Here is a 20,999-nt window from a genome sequence, read left to right on the forward strand (position 1 = left end):
CTTAGAGGCTCCGTAGACAGGTTGTGGGTTGTGGTTGATGTTGGGAACTGAACTAGATATGTTGGTATTTGGAAATCATGTTTTTCATTAATTCTATAAACTCGTAATATTTTAGAAATTATGAAGGAAACTGCTAATGGGAATAAAAAAGGAAGTTGTTAATGACATCTTTTTAGTGTTTGAATAATGTAGTACATCTCCTATTATTTCATGAATTTCCGGCGTGCAAGAGGAATTGCTATACTAGCATTGACCGTCCATTTCTCATACAAGCCAATGTTATATGTAGCAATGCTAATTGCGAGCCGGATTTTGAAGGAGATGGCAATTTCGGAAGAGAACTGACCAGTGAAATGGGGCTTGGCAGATTTTTGGTGACCACCAATCGGTCTACGTATAGAATCAATCGACAGCCTACCAAAAAAAACCATTGATGGCTGTAAACTGAGCCGGAGAAGAGAAAAGGGCGATTGTGGATCTCTTGATTTCTCATGATCTGCCACTCACGGGTTTTCTGTGATTTTTTGGGGAAATCAAAGGTAGGTTGGGATTGAAGAATGTCTTGGGACTGTAGGGTGACCATTTAAGCAGGTTTGGAGCTAAACCGCCGCCGTAAGCGATTTCCGGTTCTGGTTCTGAGAGAGAATAAGAAAGATGAGAGGGGAGAAGGTCGCTATGGTTTTGGGTTAGGGGAACCGAGCTTGTTCAGACATTTTTATTTGGTTGGGGGATTAGTTCCCAACCGTTGGATATGGGATATGGACGAACGAGATTTCTTGGGTAAAAAACGGGGCCGTTTGGTTTAATGAAAAATTTCGGACTGGGTATGGGAATGGGATGAACTGGGTTTTGGACGGATTTGTGCATGTTGAAAGAGAACTGGGCGATAAAATTGGCCCAATTTGACCTAAGGAGTTGGCTGGCCTTTCCCTTCTCTTCTTTCCTTAATTTCACATTTAACCAAAGTAATTCTAATTGAAACTATTTTGCGAAAATGACTCAATTAGCAATTAAACTAGTTTACATTAAAATTGAACTATTTAATTACCAACATGCCAAAGAAATAAGCTAATGTAATTTAATTCTTTTGATTTCAATTATTAACTATGCAATTAATATGTGATTACATCAAAAACATGCAATTAAAATCTAAAACGCAACAAATGAAAGATAAAATAAATATTTTTTTAATGATTTTTAGGATTTTAAAATATTTCTAAATATGCATGAATGCAACTAAATGCAAACAAACAAATAAAGAAAAATTCCTAAAAATTCTAAAAAATCAAAAAGACACCAAGAAAGAATTATTTTTGTGGATTTTTAAGAGTAATTTAGGCAGGGCAAAAATTACGTGCTCACAGCTGCCCCTCTTTGCTCGAAAATATGAAGAGTTTTTGGGCAAAGATAAAGTGAGCAATTATGAGCAATTTTTTCCCTTTTGACATTTCATGGGAAGCATTTTTAAAAACGTTTGACCAAACCTTGCTTTCGAGGATGCCTACATATCCTTGGCTATAACGGAATTTGGTCAGTGTAGTTCTGGAAGGTTTGGTAGCTGGGACTACCGGAAAGCGGTGATTTCACTGCTGTTGCTGCTTGCTGAACTCCTTATTGCACCGAAATCAAAAATGAAAAGAAACTAAACAAGCCTATTAGCTATGAGTTACAAGATTCCTACCTATAAGTCTTCTAAAACTTGATCTTGAGCCTTAATTGGTTCTTCGTGCAGACTCTGATCTGAACCTTAATGCTTGCTAGCTGAAGGTGCTCGTTCATTCTTCTACAACGTCTTTTGATCAGAACAAGAATTGCAAATGCTCATGACTTCGATCATGTCGTGATAAGTTCACATCTTTCAAATACTTCTTCATTTTGGATTCACTTCTTTTTCTTTTTTTTTCTTTATTTTGGATTGAGACTTCTTCTTTTGGTTATCTCGAACTCCGTGCCTCGAGGTAAAACCTGCTCAGACACCAAAACAAGCAAGCGAACGAAATTTCCTGTCCCAGTTTTCACTAGGAAAATTTCGTGAGTTATTTGTGACAAATATCTATTCTACTTCATTATTGAAAGCAATAAAAAGGCCGGAATTGGTATACCCTGGAAACCATGATTTTTCGGGAATGGTGTACCCTGATTGTCTAAATGGTGTCTCAACTAAGGATTGATGTACCTTAAGTTGGAGAAACACAGCTAGGGATTGTTGTACCATATACTGGTAAGGAGACTAGGGAGTGGAGACCCTATATCTGAAATAACATCAACTAGGGAGTGAAGACCCTATGTAGGAAGATAAAACTAGGGAGTGGAGACCCTATGTCTAAAATAATGTCAACTAGGGAGTGGAGACCCTATGTTGGAAAAAAGAAGACTAGGGGGTGGAAATCCTATGTCTAAAATAACATCAACTAGGGAGTGGAGACCCTATGTTCAAAAAGGAGACTAGGGAGTGGAGACCCTATGTCTAGAATAATATAAACTATGGAGTGAAGACCCTATATTAGAAAAGAAAACTAGGGAGTGGAGACCTATGTCTAAAATAACGTCAACTAGGGAGTGGAGAACCTATGTTGGAAAAAAGGAGACTAGGGAGTGGAAACCCTATGTTGGAAAAAAAGAGATTAGGAAATGGAGACCCTATGTCTGAAATAACATCAACTAGAGAGTGGAGCCCTATGTTGGAAAAATAGACTAGGGAGTGGAGACCCTATGTATAGAATAACATCAACTAGGGAGTGGAGACCCTATGTTAGAAAAGTAGACTAGGGAGTGGAGATCCTATATCTAAAATAAAATCAACTAGGGAGTGGAGACCCTATGTTGGGAAAAAAGGAGACTAGGGAGTGGAGACCCTATGTCTGAAATAACATCAACCAGGGAGTGGAGACCCTATATTGGAAAAGGAGACTCGGGAGTGGAGACCCTATGTCTAAAATAAAAATCAACTAGGGAGTGGAGACCCTGTGTTGGAAAAGGAGACTAGGGAGTGGAGACCCTATGTCTGAAATAACATCAACTAGGGAGTGGAGACCCTATGTCTGAAATAACATCAACTAGGGAGTGGAGACCCTATGTTAGAAAAGGAGACTAGGGAGTGGATACCATATGTCTAAAATAAAAATCAACTAGGGAGTGGAGACCCTATGTATAAAATAACATCAACTAGGGAGTGGAGACCCTATGTTGAAAAAGAAGTGTTACACCCTATATTTTCGTACGTAAAACTGCGTCGTAAGCAAACTAATGTAGGACAAAAAATGAGATCATATTTTAAAATATATAATGTAAGTTAATCATGTTACTTCGGAGGTTACAAATATTGAAGATCATGAACAACAAGTACAAAGAGGGTTGGAAGGTTCAGAAGCTAAAGGAATTGAAGAAAATAATGTTTCGTCGAAAGTCGACAAGTTGAGAATGTTATAGCATGTACTTTTGGGGTGAGAGCAGGGTGTTTAACATGATAATGAGGTTATGTTAGTCGTATGATATTCGTGGGTTATGTTTTGAAGTCAAGCGAATGGTGGAACAAAAGTCGATAAAAGTCATCATAAGTTACGATCATAAGTTTTACTGAAACTTTGGGTCAAATGTAACTGCCATTTTCTCCCAATATACTTAGAGTTATGGGGTATTCCACCCATCAAATTAAATATCTATGAGTCTATTTTCTAATGCATTAAACCATTTGTCGTATAGGAGTAGAGAGATGTGGGAATTGTTACGAGACTACGCAGACTGTCACCTACTTGCTTAAACGAGAATCCAAAAATGGGCTAGTTCAGGTCGTCCGAAAATGGTCCAGTTCGGGTCATCCAAAGAGGCCTTTTTAAATGCCTATACCCTTCATATATTAGACTTATAATAGGGTAAAATAACCAGATATAATCTCTACAAAAATCCTCCCAAATATTGCCCACAAACCCCAACTGATTTTCTCTCCCTTTCAAGTTCTAATTGGAGGTAAAGCCTAGAGTTTGAAGAACCAAGCTAGGAGCTGAGTTATACAACAAATAAGGTTAGTTTACTGCTCTCTTTCATCCATTTGTTTCTTCTGTAGATACATAGTAAGTCGTTCTATATTTGTAAGAACTCATGGGACGGTGATCGGAAGCCGTGAGTTCGAGTTATTCACTTGTAGCAGACTATTTTGTTGACTGTTTTGTGGTGCTGTTGGGCTGCGTGTATTACTATTATTTTGTGGAGTTTTGGAGGAGGAAGGGTGTGTAAAAACACCACATAAATTCAGGGTGTTGGTCTGGTCGTCCGTCGTAATATGTTCGGGCTGTTTGACACTACTACGGTGGTCATTTTGTGTATGAAGAGATTGGGGTGTGTTGGGCTATTTTGTAGTATTTTTTGGTGTATATAAGGTTGAAAAATAATGTATACAGGTTTTTATTGTTGTGTTCTTGTGTTGTTAGTGTTATCTTGAATTTGGAGGAAGTAAGGATTATAGGGGAGATGCTGCCCGTTTTAATATAAAATAAGCTTGTCGTTCGTTGTGCGATAGTTGTACCTTTCGTAACTTAATGATAGTATTATTATCATTGTTGTAGATTACGGTGTGAAGAGGAGAGTTCAACTTGGTGATTGGAAAAATTGTGATAAGGTATGTTAAGGCTAAACCTTTCTTCATTTTGGCATGATCCCGTAACTACATGTGTTTGATAACGAAGCATAAAGAGAAGTTCATACTCCCGAATTTATATACATTATCCTAGTCTCATAAGTTACAGTATTCTCCCTTATCGGGACTTTATATTCAATTGAATATTATCTTTTTCCAGTCAAGAGAGCAGAGGGTCTATATACATACAGTATTAGAGTATTTTCACCACCAACGAGCTATAATCGGTGGGCAGGCCCCTATTGGACAACCTCTGATCAGATGGTAAATTATATATCGAGCCTACTGTGGCCGAGTGCCTATGAGTGATCCTAGGATGGCCGAGATATAGAGCCTATTATGGCCGAGCGCCTGTGAGCGAGCCTACTACGGCCAAGCAGTTACACGTACCGAACATTTATTTTACTTACTATATTGAAGGAGTTGAGTCAGTATCAACAGGTAAGTATATCTCCAGATCATATTTGACTCCCAATTACTTTCAGTTATTATATTATCAGTTCAGTTTCAGCTTTCAGTTATATTATTGCCTTACATACTCGGTACATTATTTCGTACTGACGTCCCTTTACTGGGGACGCTGCATTTCATGCGTGCAGGTTCAAATAGACAGACAAGTATACATCCTCAGTAGATGTTCCCGAGTTCAACCTGATCAGTAAGCTCTACGTCCTTTGGAGTTGCCAGGTCTAGGGTTTTGTGTACATCTTCTATATGTATATATATATATATATATATATATGTTATGGGTAGGTCGGGGCTCTGTTTCGATCATAATACATCCATCATTAGAGGCTTGTAGACATATCCTGTCAGTTAGTGCAGTATGTTGGGCTTGTAGGCCTGATATGTATATTTTGGTGGTTTGTGAGCTGTAGTAGTTATGGAGGCCTTGTCGGCCCAGCTTTATATTGATGTTTAGTCAGCGCTAGTTTCCATTCAGTTTTATATTTTGCTTCGAAAATTGTCTTGCAATGTGACCCCATGGCCAAATTATGACATTATATGTTCAGAGTCCCTTAGTTGCAATTTGGTATGCTGGGTTAGGTGAGGCACCGGGTGCCGGTCTCGCCCCCAGGTTCGGGGCGTGACAAGAAGACTAGGGAGTGGAGACTCTATGTCTAAAATAACATCAATTAGGGAGTGGAGACCCTATATTGGAAAATAAGACTAGGGAGTGGAGACCCTATGTCTAAAATAGCATCAACTAGGGAGTGGAGACCCTATATTGGAAAACGAGACCAGGGAGTGGAGACCCTATGTCTGAAATAAAATCAACTAGGGAGTGAAGACCCTATGTTGAGAAAGAGACTAGGGAGTGGAGACCCTATGTCTAGCATAAAATCAACTAGGGAGTGGAGACCCTATATTGGAAAACATAGTTAGGGATTGGTGTACCCTATACTACCATGATTTTGAACTTTCTTTCTTTTCTTTCTTCTTTTATTAAGAGAATGAGTAAAATGCTGGAGAGAATTTTGGAGAAGACTTCCCTTTTTGTAGTTGTTGTTGTGTAGAGCTATTTCTAGCCCTCGCGTAGTTTCTTTTGGTTACACCTGCTTCTTGAAAGGTTGGTTGTGATTACCACTATTTCTTGTTTTTCAAACAAAGAACAATTGTTAGTTTGGAAACAATGGTTGGTTTTGTGGCCTTGAGTGTTTCAGTTCCTTGATCTTGGCCGAATTCCTTGATGATAATTTCAACTGCAACTGGTTGCTTCCTAAATGCTGATTGCACTTATGGCCCCGGAGAACCCTTGGCTTTTCCAAACTTTTCCATAATGGTCGGTTACGTGGGACTTAACCTTTTTCAATTTTATTTTGTCTTTGTAGGCCTTTGACTTCTTTCTTCCAATTTTAATTTCGGAGCATTGGGGAACCTTTGGCTCTTCAAACTTTGACAAGACGGTTAGCCACTTGGGACTTAACCATTTAACATCTTTTTTCCCTTGTAGGCACTTCAATTTGATTTCCTTCTTTCAAGAGTTTTTGATTTCAAAACATCAGCCACCATGGCCAGTCAGGGTTGACTTGATGCCCTGCCAAGGCTGGGTGCCTTTTTTACATATTACCTTGTATCAAAACGAGATCCCTATAGATCAGTCTTGCTATCCCTTCTTTGCCTTAGTTTTGGAGCAGAGTTAGACCGAAAGGGATTTACAGAAAAACAAATAATGGAATGGACAATGAATTTAGACAGGAGGTATCCCTTTCAGGGAAAGGAAAGAAGGACCTATCCGGAGTACATGCGGACTTCAATGAACATGACATGCCTTTTGGACTGGATGCCTGATCTTTGTAAACCGTCTGACTCTCAGAAGTTCATCACAACTTTTGCCTTGAAACTGAGAAACCTTGCCCAGGATTGTGTCGATGCCAATGGCTGCGAGGATCCGCTTTCCAATCAGCGGCGCCCATTGTGGGTTTTCACCAGCTGACCTCTCTCATTTCTCTTCTCACCATTCGCCTTATAGTGCTCTTTGCGAGTTTTCACCAACAAGACTCTCTCATTTTGGTTTATTTACTCACCATCGCCTTACGGTGCCCGTGAGGGTTTTCACCAACAAGACTCTCATTTTATTTCTCTCATTTTGGTTGCATCAGGCCCAAGTAACTGTATCCTCCGATTCTTGAACATTCTCGCTGATTGATCGGAAGGACTTAAAAAGGATTTAGGTAAAAAGATTTTGGATTGGATTACAACTTTGGAATCATTTAGGTGAAACCATCGCCAAACCATTTTAACATCTACCCCAGTTTCAAATTTTAGGAGAATGTGGATTTTTGTTTTGGTGTGACTGAACCCCAGAGAAAAGTTGCCTACGTATCCTTTCAGAATCAAGTCGAACGAAGTTCAATGAACTTTGTTTTTGATTTTCTTTTATTTTGTTTTTTTTCTTTTCATTTTTTCATTCATTTCTTTTTCAATAATAAATTCGAGGTTCTAACGAGGGCAATCAAAGTAAGGTAACCGGCTCAAAGGGTTTGTAAAGGGTTGATAGTGTTTGGGTAGCGAGAAAGAAAGCCTTTGTCATCCTAATCGGAGCATACTAAAGCTTGAAAAAGGGATCAAACATAATACCTTTTGACCACATCTGCATTGAAAGCTATCTCAGAGTCATTTCCTTCGATGTCTGCCAAATACAACGCTCCCTTCGGCAACACTCTTCTTATAATGTATGGACCTTTCCAATTTGGAGAAAATTTTCCTTTGGCTTCTTCATGATGTGGGAGAATACGTCTTAGAACGAGTTGCCCCACTTTAAATTTTCTGGGCCGCACTTTCTTGTTATAGGCACGAGCCATTCTTTGTTGGTACAACTGCCTGTGGTAAACTGCGGCCATCTGCTTTTCATCAATCATAGTCAATTGTTCTAACCGGGTATTGACACATTCATCATCCTCAATCTCGGCTTCAACAATGATACGAAGAGAGGGAGTCTCAACTTCTGCAGGTATTACGGCTTCAGTGCCATAAACCAATAAGTAGGGTGGCCCTAACTGATGTGCGCACGGTTGTGCGATATCCCAATAGTGCAAAGGGAAACTTTTCATGCCACTCTCTAAAACCCTGGACCATTTTCCTGAGGATCTTCTTGATATTCTTGTTTTCCGCTTCAACATCGCTATTAGCTTTGGGCCGATAAGGGGTAGAATTACGATGCGTAATTTTAAATTGTTCGCATACCTCCCTCATCAAGTGGCTATTCAGATTTGCAGCATTGTCTGTAATGATAGTTTTAGGAATACCAAAATGACAAATAATGTTGGAATGCACGAAGTCCACCACTGCTTTCTTGGTGACGGCTTTGAAAGTGACTACTTCGACCCACTTTGTGAAATAATCAATGGCAACCAAAATGAATTTGTGCCCATTTGAAGATTTCGGTTCGATTGGCCCAATAACATCCATGCCCTAAGAAACGAACGACCAAGGCGCTGACATAGGATGTAGCTCTGAAGGCGGTGCATGAATCAGGTCACCGTGTATCTGGCACTGATGGCATTTCCGGACGAAACTGAAACAATCTTTTTTCATGGTCATCCAGTAATAACCTGGCTGGAGGTTTTATTTGCAAGGACATACCCGTTCATGTCCACATACTCCCGTATGCACTTCGTTCAAGATTTTTTCAGCTTCCCAGGAATCTACACACCTCAAAAGATTCAGATTTGGAGTTCTTTTGTATAGGACCTCTCCACTAAAAAAGAAACAGCTTGCAAGCCTTCTGATAGTTCTCTTTTGATCTCCACTAGCCTGCTCGAGATATACTTTTGTTTTCAAGAACCTTTTGATATCATGATACCATGGCTGAACATCTGATCCATTGCAATTGCGTTACAATAACCATGCCTTTCTCGAATCTAGATTTCTAGCGGGTCAATATGAACATTACTCGGGTACGGCAATATTGAGGCCAAAGTAGCTAGTGCATCAGCTAGCTCATTGTGGGATCGAGGAATATACTTGAACTTGACGGACTTGAACCGTTTGATGAGATCTTCCACATGTTGCCTGTACAGGATGAGTTTGATGTCTCAAGTTTCCCACTCACCTTGGGCTTGCCGAATGATTAAATCAACATACCTCATGATTAATAATTCCTCTACATCCAGATCAACTGCCATATGCATGCCCATGATGAAGGCTTCATACTCGACGGTGTTATTTGTACAGAAGAACCGAAGCCGGGCTGTGCCCGGATAGTGCTGCCTTATGGGCAAAATTAGAATTGCTCTGATCCCGACTCTTTTTGCGTTTACAGCTGCATCAAAGAACATTTTCCAGGCATTGGTGTTCTTTGGAATTACTTCTACCGAGTTTACTTCCTCGTCCGGAAAGTAAGTGCTTAGGAGTTTGTATTCATCATCGACCGGGTTCGCGGCCAGGTGATCTGCTAAGGCTTGAGCTTTCATCGTCGTGCGAGTGACATAGACAGTGTCAAACTCGGTGAGCAGAATGTGCCATTTCGCTAACCTTCAGTGGGTATCTGCTTCTGGAATATATACTTTAAAGGATCCATCCTAGTTATGAGATATGTTGTGTAAGCCAGCAAGTACTTTCTGAGCTTTTGGGCGACCCAAGTTAGGGCGCAACAAGTTCTTTCCAATAAGGTGTACTTGGCTTCATAACTAGTGAACTTCGTACTCAGATAGTATATGGCATGTTCTCTCTTTCCGGTCACATCGTGTTGCCCCAAGACACAACCAAAAGAATTCTCCAGAACTGTCAAATATAAGAACAAAGGTCTTCCCGGCTCGGGTGGAACCAACACTGGCGGATTTGATAGGTATTCTTTGATTTTATCAAAAGCTTCTTGGCATTCCTCTGTCCATTTGATCACCACATCTTTCTTCAATAACTTGAATATGGGCTCACAAGTGGTAGTAAGCTGAGTGATGAATCTGCTGATGTAATTCAGCCTTCCTAGAAGACTCATAACCTCTTTCTTGCTTTTCGGAGGTGGTAAATCTCGAATTGACTTTATCTTTGTTGGATCTAATTTGATACCCCTCCGACTGACAATAAACCCCAGGAGCTTCCCAGATGGAACTCCGAATTCACATTTAGCTGGGTTCAACTTCAAGTCATACCTGCGCAGATGCTCAAAGAACTTCCTCAGATCTTGCACATGGTCTTCTTGCATTCTGGATTTAATGATCACATCATCCATATATACCTCAATCTCCTGATGCATCATGTTATGGAAGATGGCAGTCATATCTCTCATGTAGGTTGCCCCAGCGTTTTCCAAACCAAATGGCATGACCCTGTAACAGTAAGTACCCCAAGATTTGGTAAAAATGGTCTTTTCTGCATCTTCTTCATCCATCAGAACCTGGTGATACCCAGCATAACAATCCATGAAAGACTGTATCACATGTTTGGCACAGTTATCAACAAGAATGTAGATATTTGGCAATGGAAAGTTATCATCGCCTTGTTCAAATCCTGATAATCAACACACACTCAGTTTTTTCCATCTTTCTTCGGCATTTGAACCACATTAGCTAGCCACGTGGTGTATCGGACCACTCGAATCACACCAGCTTTCAGTTGTTTGGTGACTTCTTCCTTGATCTTATCACTAATGTCGGTTTTGAACTTTCTTTGTTTCTAGTGGACGGGTGGATAACCGGGATAGGTAGGCAATTTATGTACCACCAAATCAACGTTCAGTCTTGGCATATCGTCATAAGACCATGCAAACACGTCTTTGAATTCAAACAAAAGTTGGATCAAGGCATCTCTATTTCTTTCATCAGCGTGAATGCTTATCATGGTTTCTCGGATCTCTTCTGAACTGCCCAAATTAACTGGCTCGGTTTCCTTTAAGCTTGGCTTAGGCTTATTCTCAAATTGTTTCAATTCTTGATTTATTTCCCTAAAATCTTCATCTTCATCATATTTTGGTTCTTGATTCATTATTTCAAAGTTAGACAGCATTTTAGGATCTGGGCATGAAGTCCGCAAGCATGTCATGTTATTTAAGTCCGCATAATTAGAACTAAAAAGAAAAAGATAAGAAAAATAGCAAAATCAGAACAAAAGAAAAGAGACATCTATGGACAATGAAATATTGATTCCATTTCATTGAATTGAAGATATGAGGGTTTACATTAGAATTAAAAGACAATAAAGTAAAACATTCGAGTTACACCCTGAAATAACTCGTAATGCAGAAAAGATGGCAAGACTGAACTACTGGGACTCCCTCCGGACAGGGAATGAGGTAACCTTCCAGTTCTGGAGCTTGAAATTCGGTCCTATATATTGCCCTCGGCATTGCTCGTGCCTTCCCCTGGCTGGACCATGTGGGGCTCATACAACATTTGTTTCAAGGGTTTACAAATATCATCGATTTCTTCGGTCGTGAAGGCCTCTTCTTCTTCTTCCACATACTTTGGTTTGACAAATGATTGGGCGAGATATGCAACGGGCTTGGGCAGGACCCAACCTTTTTCTTTGCGTTCATTAGCCCATGTTCTATCGGCTTCTGTAGCTTGGAAACCCACATCGTAACACTTTTCATTGGCAGTTGGGGTAATAGGCTCAGCGATGCCTTACAGAGATACCCCGAGCCTCTTTCCGGGCTTATACCCATTTCTAATCATTTGGGTGGCGATCATGACCGAAGCATTAGATAGGCAAGGTTGAGGTAACAAAGCCTCTTCTTCAAGTTGGTTAGCGACCACAATTTTGAAAGCTTGGTACACAATATGCTCACTGCCTTCTCTAGCTTCAAGACACAGGACCGAAGGGTCCCGGTAGATGGATTGCACGTCTTCTCTATGGACAATAATCTCTTGATTATCATATTCAAACTTGACCATTTGGTGAAGAGTGGAGGGAACAACTCCGGCAACATGAATCCATGGCCTACCTAGGAGAAAATTGTATGAGGTTTCCATGTCCAAAACTTGGAAGGTTACCTCAAAATCTACAGGCCCAATAGTCAGAATCAGATCAATTTCTCCTATTGTGTCTCTCTTGACCCCATCAAAAGCTCATACGCAGACGTTGTTTGCCCGGATTCTTTTTGTTCCAATATCCATTCTCTGGAGTATTGAGAGAAGGCAAATATCCACCCCGGACCCACCATCTAACATCACTCTTTTCACATAATAGCCCTCGCATTTGACAGTCAGGTGGAGGGCTTTATTATGGGCATCTCCCTTTAGGGGCAAATCATCGCGGGTGAAGGAAATCTTGTTGACCTCAAAACATCTTTCGGCCATTCTTTCCAATTGTTCGACAGAAGTATCAACTGGGACATATGTTTCGTTCAATGTTTTAAGGAGCACTTTATGGTGTTCGTCCGAACTCAGCAGCAGAGACAAGAGTGAGACCTGGAAAGGAGTCTTCCGAAGTTGGTCAACTATTGAGTATTCTGAAGTTTTCATCTTTCTGAAGAACTCTTCTGCTTCCTCATTACTTACAGGCTTCTTGGATGGCATTCGCTTATCCGTTCAGGTTTGACTTCTTTAGGTCTTCTGGGTATGATACTTCGCAGTCTGATTCATCTCGTTCACTTCTCCCATAACTTCTTTTCCTTTGTATGTAACCAGGGTTCTGTTGTAGTTCCAGGGGACTGCGGTGGGATATTTCATAGGACTCTATGGTGCGAGTCTGATAACCACGGGCTCAGTCATCCTTGGTGAAATTTCTGGCCCCCTCGCCACATAGGTCCCCTTTGGTACATATAATCTTGGCACATTCAATGTTACTTTCATCGAATTTCTTGGGAGCGTTGAGGATAAGCTGTACTTTTCTCGGGGCCTTAGGAACATAGAGAACCACGTTCTTGGCAGGTGATGGTCCCGTTTTTGTTTCAATATCTTGAGAAATCGGAGCAACTTTCTTTTCAATTTTGGCTGGCTTCAATGCCACTTTAGGTCTTGCCTCTGAATTCGCGATGACAACAATGGCCTTCAATGCCGGGTCAACCTCTTTGTCATCACAAATCATACCAATGTCCGACCTTTTATTGTGAGCCGGTAATGGATTGTTGGTCATATTAAGGATCTCCTTGTCCCTCAGCACAATTCTTTTTTCGTCGATCATATTTTCGACTGCCCTTTTGAGGGTCCAGTAGTCTTCTATATCATGGCCTTCTACTCCTGAATGGTATGCACACATGGTACCAGCCCTGTATGATAGGGACTGTGGATTTTGCCGATTGGGAGGCACAAGTTGTAATAGACCCAGTTGGATTAATTTCTGAAGCAGACTGGAGTAAGATTCACCAATAGGGGTGAAATTGTTTCTCCTGGGAGGTTCACGAGGGCATGTATTATGGTGGTGTATATTTATTGGTGGGCGAGGATTATATGGAGCTTGGTAGGGATGGGCCTTTCTGGGAGGTGGAGCTCGAGTTTGGTTATAGTGTTGCTGGGGCGGTGTCACGACATAAACTGCATCTTGATATGGGTAATAGTATTGTGGGGTTCTTGGTGGAATTTAAGAATGGTCAAGCAATCAGCGAGACCCCCTCGAAGCCATTATGGCTCCCTCCTCCTCATTTTGCGATTAGCCAAACCCCCTGATCCATTCTGTATGGCTTGTGATGTAGCTTTTAAGGCGTCTTGACTCAAAATCCGTCCCATTTTCAGACCGTTCTCTACCATCTCCCCAATCTTGATAGCCTCAGAAAATGGCTTGTCCATAACTGACATCATATTCTGAAAGTAATCAGCCTTTTGGGCTTGTAGGAAGACTGTAACCATTTTTGCTTCGTCCATCGGAGGTTTTACTCCGGCGGCTTGCTCACGCCATCTGATAGCATACTTGCAAAAACTTTCTGTGGATTTCTTCTTCAAATTGGACAAGGAGTTTCTGTCAGGAGCGATGTCCACATTATACTGGAATTGTCGAACAAAATCCCGAGCCAAATCATCCCATATGTGCAGTGGGTGATTTCTTGATCTATGTACCACTCGAAGGCGATTCCTATTAAGCTTTCTCCGAAGTAGGCCATTAGAAGCTCTTCTTTCCCACCAGCCCCTCTCAGCTGATTGCAGTATCCCTTTAAATGGGCGATTGGGTCCCCGTGTCCGTCATATTTTTTGAACTTTGGCATTTTGGAACCAGCAGGTAAATGAACATTGGGAAACAAGCACAAATCCGAATAGCAAACACTTTTTTGGCCGCTCAAGACTTGCATGTTTTTCAAGCTATGTTTAAAGCTTCTCATCTTCCGAGCCATTTCTTCCTACTCGGGATTTCTAACTATTCTTTCTTGCTCAATCGGAGACTCATACTGTGGCTGTTGGGTGTATGAGTCCGGAGTGACATGAGTCATGTCAGGCTAAAATTGCGGACCCTGGAAGGTGAATGTTGTGGGTTCAAAGCATAGCCTGGGCACGTTTGGTTGTGCCATGGTGAAGACCGGTGGTGCGGAGAACAGCGTTGAAGGTACCCATTAAAACAGTGCCTGAGGGCGTACCGGTAAAGTTATATGATATTGTAGGGTACCCAAATAGGATACATGGGTTAGTCATAGGGATGTTGGTGGTTCCTCCCGTCCTTGGGATCAGCTCGGGAAATCCAGGGATTGCACTTGGTGGTTCTCTACCGTTGGACCAGGCACCCCACATTTCCAACATGCAGAGACGCAGCCTCTAATTTTCTTCGACAATGGCTGATTTCGGTTGTGACATAACCGGTGTAGGGTTATCCTCAGGATCGATGATGCAGAGATTTCTTTCTGAAGCCATTGGAAACTTTCCTTTGGATCTTGTAATATAAGGCTGAGAAGTCAGATTATCGATAAAACCAACCGCCTGAACAGAACTACTTATTGCACACACAACAACCTTGTCAGTTTTGAGATATTTAACAGATAGGGAATCGCACATTAGGGATGCAATGCACCTGAACAGTTAAACACTTCTAAAATGTTTTTGCAATGGCTGCGTATTTCATCCCGGCTGCCACTATCTCTTTTCCACCCTCTCCTTTCATTTTTGTTTTTTCATATTTTGGTTTCTTTTTCTTTCTCTCTTTGTTGTTTTTCGCTCTTTGTTTTTCTCTATTTTTTTTGTCGCCCCTTTCTTCCTTTTCTTTTACTTATTGTCTCTCGATTTTCTCTTTTTGTTGATTTTTACTCAGATTAATTATGGCTATGATCGCATCCGATGGGGATTGCCTACGTATCATGACGCCGCATGAATCTGACCATTGCATAGTTCAGGGAACATGCAAAATGAAAGTAAAGAAAATTTTTGTGGTTTTTCAATATTTCATTAATAAAATATTTTTGGTTTTTTTTCATTACAAAGAGTTGAAGATATTGATAACTGACTAAAAAAAAGGAAAACATATAGATTTGAAACAAAATAGCAACAGACTCGAAATGGACGAAAGGACAAACAGACTCGATGGGAGAAAAAAGTAAAATACAGACTCAAGGACTAAACAATAAAGAACACAGATGGGCCTCAAATGTTATTCTAGGGGCCCGCAGGACATCAGCCAGTCTCGACGCGGGCCTACGTGCAATCGCTTCCTGAAGGAACTCCAGATCGACCATGACCTGGCGTGCGAAAGACAACACTGGAGCAAAGAACATAGCTCTAGTCATACCCTCACATTCATTGCATTTTATTGCAGTGTAATCGGCTATTTCTTTGATTCTAAGTTTAATAGCACCTTCTCCTGGAGCAATCATCAATCTGTTGTTCCTGAACTTCCACTATATATATGGCCTCGTTGTTTTGGTCTTGCAACTGTAGCACACTCTCTTCCAATTGGTTAATCAGTGCATAAAAATGTTCTCTTTATGTCTTGAAGTCCTTTTACCTACTGACCCATTTTGATTTCGAGGGCGGCTAGCTCTTTCCTTAAAATCGCGACTTCTCTGTCATATCTTTGCCTTAACTAGCGGGCTGACCTTGTCTATTGTCACGACCCAAAATTCCCACTGTCGGGACCGTGATGGCGCCTAACATTTCACTTGCTAGGCAAGCCAACGTTAGAGAATCATTAAACCAATCCTTATTCCATTCATTAAACAACAGCAAATTAACTAAGATGAAATATAGTGAGTGCGGAATAATATAAAAACGGTATTAATTACTACCACCCGGATCTGGAGTCACAATTCACGAGCATTCTAGAATCCACTACAAGTAATAGTCTAAAAGAAATACAATTGTTTAAATGAAAGAAACAGTAAAACAGAAAAGATAGACGGGGACTTCAAGGTCTGTGAACGTCGATTGATCTACCTTGAGTCTCCGGATAGCGGTCCAACAGCAAAGATCTCGATCACCCCGAGCCGGTACCAAAATCTGCACAGGAAGTGCAGAGTGCAGTATCAGTACAACCGACCCCATGTACTGGTAAGTGTCGAGCCTAACCTCAACGAAGTAGTGACGAGGCTAAGACAAGACACCTACAAATCAACCTGTACAATTTAACAATGTATATACAAGTAACAGTAATGAAAGCTAGACAGGTAATAACGGGAGGAGGAAATATGCTGAGGGGAATACGAGATAAAGAACTACAATAAAATGATAACTGGAACTGTCAATATACTATGAATCAATAGGGATAGTGGATACAGTAAAGGAAAAATGCACGACATCACCCTTCGTGCATTAACTCTCATATCATGGCACGACATCACCCTTCGTGCATTAACTCTCATATCATGGCACGACATCACCCTTCGTGCATTAACACTCACAATATGGCACGACATCACCCTTCGTGCATTAACACTCACAATATGGCACGACATCACCCTTCGTGAATTAACACTCACACTATGTCACGACATCACCCTTCGTGGATTAACACTCTCCCTTACCATAATGCAATGAACAATTAACAACAGGGAGATAGAATAACATGTACAAGCCTTACTTTAACATTTGGTTCCACAATATCAATCTCAATTTTGAAGTAAATACTCAATTATCACCAGAAGATCCATAAACATGATAAGAACGATCAATTTAACAACACTAGTCGAAACACGTAGCAATTATGCATAGGAAAAAGACAATATGAGAAAAATAGGAGAAAACAGGGGAAAAACAGGTAGATCAGCAGTGCATAAATACTCGTCACCTCACATATATGCCGCTCACATGAATTTCATATAGCAAATAATCTGAGGTTCCTAATTCCCTCAAGTCAGGGTTAACCACGACATTACTTCGCCCTGAAGGCTACTCAATACTCAATCACAACTTTTCCTTTAGAATCCACCTCCAAACCACTCATATCTATTCAAAAATGACTCAATAATATCAAATATTGCTAAAGGATCAATTACATTGCACAAATTTAGATTACCCAAATTTTCCTCCAAAAAGTCAAAAATTAACCCCGGGCCCGCTTGATCAAAACTCGAGGTTCGGACCAAAATCCATTTACCCATTCACCCCCGAGCCCGGATATATAATTGGTTTTAGAATCTGACCTCAAATTGAGGTCTAAATCCCCAAATTTTCGAAATTCTACCCAAAACCCCTAATTCTACCATGAAACTCTAGATTTTAGGTTGATAATTCATGAAATGTAATGGGTAATTGAACGAAAATGGTTTAGAATCACTTACCAACACTTTGGGGAAGAAAACGACTCTTGAAAATTGCCTCTATCCCGTTTGGTTCTTGAAAATGTGAAATAATGGCTAAATCCCGTTTTTGATTATGTTTTAAGTGTTGGGAGATAGTGTTCATCGCGATCGCCTGAACACTGCCGCGTTCGCGAAGAGCCGCCTCCTAAGGTCTTACGCGATCACGGAAGGCTCTACGCGTTCGCAAAGGTTTAGCCTGCCTGCCTTACCTTCGTGTTCGCGAGACAGGGCTCGCGTTCGCATAGAGTTTCCCAGGTCCCTTGCCCAGCCTAGCTAAAGCTACGCGTTCACGTTCGACTAGTCGCGTTCGCGTAGAGCAACTCCCCCCAATGATCCGCATTCGCGACCATGATCTCGCGTTCACATAGAGTAAAATCCTCCCTAACCCAGTTTTCCCTTCGCGATCGCGAGAGTGACTATGCGACCGCGAAGCATAACATATCAGACACCAAATACAACATAGACACACTAGATTTTCTAAGACTAAAACATCCCGTAGCCTATCCAAAACTCACCCGAGCCCTCAGGGCTCTAAACCAAACATGCACACACGTCTAAAAATATCATACGAACTTGCTCGTACAATCATATGGCCAAAATAACACCTAGAACTACGAATTTAACACCAAATCGAATGAAATTTTCAAGAAAGCTTTAAAATTCCTATTTTCACAAGCGGACGTCCGAATCACGTCAAACGAACTCTGTTTCTCACCAAATTTCACAGATGAGTCATAAATATTATATTGGACCTATACCGGGCTCCAGAACCAAAATACGGACCCCGTATCAACAAGGCCAAACATCAATCGATTCTTAAAAACCATTAAATTTCAGACTTTTAATTTTTATCAAAAATTCATAACTCGAGCTAGGGACCTTCGAATTCGATTCCGAGCATACACCCAGGTCCAATATTTAGATACGGACCTACCGGGACCGTCAAGACATGGATCCGGACCCGTTTACCAAAAATGTTGACCGAAGTCAACTAAAATCAACTTTTAAGACAAAAATTCTTATTTTCAACATAAAAGCTTTCCGGAAACATGCCCGAGCTGCGCATGCAAATTGAGGAGGGTAAAAATGAGATTTTAAGGCTTAAGAGCACAGAATCGAGTTCTAAAACATAAGATGATCTTTTGGGTCATCACATTCTCCACCTCTTAAATAACCGTTCATCCTCGAACTGACATAGAAAGTACCTGAGCTGATGAAAAGGTGGGGATATCTACTCCGCATATCAGACTCGGACTCCCAAGTAGATGCCTCAATAGTCTGACCTCTCCACTGCACTCGAACTGAAGGGTAACTATTTGATCTCAACTGGCGAACTTGCCGGGATAGAATAGCCACCGGCTCCTCGTAAGTCAAATCCTTGTCCAACTGGACAGAGCTGAAATCTAACACATGGGACAGACCGCCGTGATACTTTTGAACCATGGACACATGGAACACCGGATGAACTGATGATAACCCCGGTGGCAACGCAAGCCTGTAAGCCGCCTTTCCCACTCTCTCCAAAATCTCAAAAGGTCCGATATACCTAGGGCTCAACTTGCCCTTCTTTCCGAACATCATTACACCCTTCATGGGTGATACCCGAAGCAACACTCTCTCCCCGACCATGAATGCAACATCACAAACTCTGTGATCGGCATAACTCTTCTGCCTGGACTGAGCTGTGCGAAGTCAATCCTGAATAATCTTGACCTTATCCAAGGCATCCTGTACTAAGTCTATGCCCAATAACTGAGCCTCCCTCGGCTCGAACCACCCAACTGGCGACCACACTGCCTACCAGATAATGCCTCCATCTGAATGCTCGACTGGTAGCTGTTGTTGTAGGCGAACTCTGCAAGGGGCAAGAGCTGATCCCAAGAAACTCCAAAGTCTATAACACATGCGCGAAGCATGTCTTCCAATATATGAATAGTGCACTCTAACTGTCCATCTATCTGTGGATGAAGCGCTGTGCTTAACTTAACCCGCGTGCCCAACTCACGCTGTACTGCCCTCCAGAAGTGTGAGGTGAACTGCGTACCTCAATCAGAAATGATATACACGGGCATACCGTGAAGATGGACGACCTCGCGGATGTAAATCTCTGCCAGCCGCTCCTAGGAATAGTTAACTACCACAGGAATGAAATGCGCTGACTTAGTCAACCTGTCCACAACGACCCAAACTGCATCGAACTTCCTCTGAGTCCGTAGGAGTCCAACAACAAAATCCATAGTGATACGCTCCCATTTCCACTCAGGGATCTCTAACCTCTGAAGTAAACCACCAGGTCTCTGATGTTCACACTTTACCTGGTGGTAATTTAGACACCGAGCTACATATGCAACTATATCTTTCTTCATTCTCCTACACCAATAATGTTACCGCAAATATTGATACATCTTGGCGGCGCCCGGATGAATAGAATACTGGGAACTGTGGGCCTCCTATAGAATCAACTAATGAAGTCCATCCACATAAAGTACACAAACATGACCCTGCATCCTTAAAACTCCATCATCTCCAACAATAACCTGCTTGGCACCACCGTGCTGCACTGTGTCCCTAAGGACAAGCAAAGAAGATTGAGCAACGGTACAAGCTAGAACACGGCTGGGCTTTGAAAAATATAACCTCACGAACTGATTGGCCAAGGCCTGAACATCCAATGCAAGCGGTCTGTCACCAACTGGAATATATGCAAGGCTAACCATACTAGTTGACTTTCTACTCAAAGCATCAGCCACCACATTGGCCTTCCCGGGATGATACAATATGGTGATATCATAGTCTTTCAATAGATCCAACCACCTCCTCTGCCTCAAATTGAGCTCCTTCTGCTTGAACAAATACTGCAAGCTCCGATGATCCGTGAATACCTCACATGGCACGCCGTAAATATAATGCCTCCGAATCTTCAGCGCGTGAACAATAGCTGCCAGCTCTAGATCATGAACATGGTAATTTTTCTCGTGAACCTTCAGATGCCGCGAAGCATATGCAATAACCTTGCCACCCTGCATCAATACCGCACCCAGACTAATCCGAGATGCGTTACAATAAACTATATAAGATCCTGAACCTGCGGGTAACACCAATACCGGTGCCGTAGTCAAAGCTGTCTTGAACTTCTGCAAGCTCGCTTCACACTCGTCTGACCACCTGAACGGGGCACCCTTCTGGGTCAATCTGGTCAACGGGGCTACTATAGATGAAAACTCCTCCATAAATCGATGGTAATAGCCCACCGAACCTAGGAAACTACGGATC

At 41.5% G+C, this 20,999-nt stretch overlaps 3 protein-coding genes across 3 annotated transcripts; all 3 read right to left on the reverse strand.

Moving 5' to 3' along the window:
* Window positions 1-7,701: 7,701 nt before the first annotated feature.
* LOC104115930 (uncharacterized) lies at window positions 7,702-8,256 on the reverse strand. Its single transcript, XM_009626661.2, has one exon. The coding sequence runs from the start codon at window positions 8,254-8,256 to the stop codon at window positions 7,702-7,704; it is 555 nt and encodes a 184-aa protein (XP_009624956.2).
* A 741-nt stretch (window positions 8,257-8,997) lies between these two features.
* Window positions 8,998-12,591, reverse strand: LOC138901533 (uncharacterized). Its single transcript, XM_070189305.1, has 6 exons — window positions 12,234-12,591; window positions 11,702-12,074; window positions 10,796-11,141; window positions 9,611-10,505; window positions 9,221-9,398; window positions 8,998-9,148 (listed from the first exon to the last, which is right to left on the reverse strand). The coding sequence occupies exons 1-6, from the start codon at window positions 12,589-12,591 to the stop codon at window positions 8,998-9,000; spliced, it is 2,301 nt and encodes a 766-aa protein (XP_070045406.1).
* A 1,044-nt stretch (window positions 12,592-13,635) lies between these two features.
* Window positions 13,636-14,339, reverse strand: LOC138901534 (uncharacterized). Its single transcript, XM_070189306.1, has 2 exons — window positions 14,071-14,339; window positions 13,636-13,969 (listed from the first exon to the last, which is right to left on the reverse strand). Exons 1-2 carry the CDS (start codon window positions 14,337-14,339, stop codon window positions 13,636-13,638), a joined length of 603 nt encoding a protein of 200 aa, XP_070045407.1.
* Between the last annotated feature and the right edge of the window lie 6,660 nt (window positions 14,340-20,999).

The sequence above is a fragment of the Nicotiana tomentosiformis genome, chromosome 11 (assembly GCF_000390325.3).
Source record: "Nicotiana tomentosiformis chromosome 11, ASM39032v3, whole genome shotgun sequence".
In the NCBI taxonomy this organism is placed as follows: domain Eukaryota; kingdom Viridiplantae; phylum Streptophyta; class Magnoliopsida; order Solanales; family Solanaceae; genus Nicotiana; species Nicotiana tomentosiformis.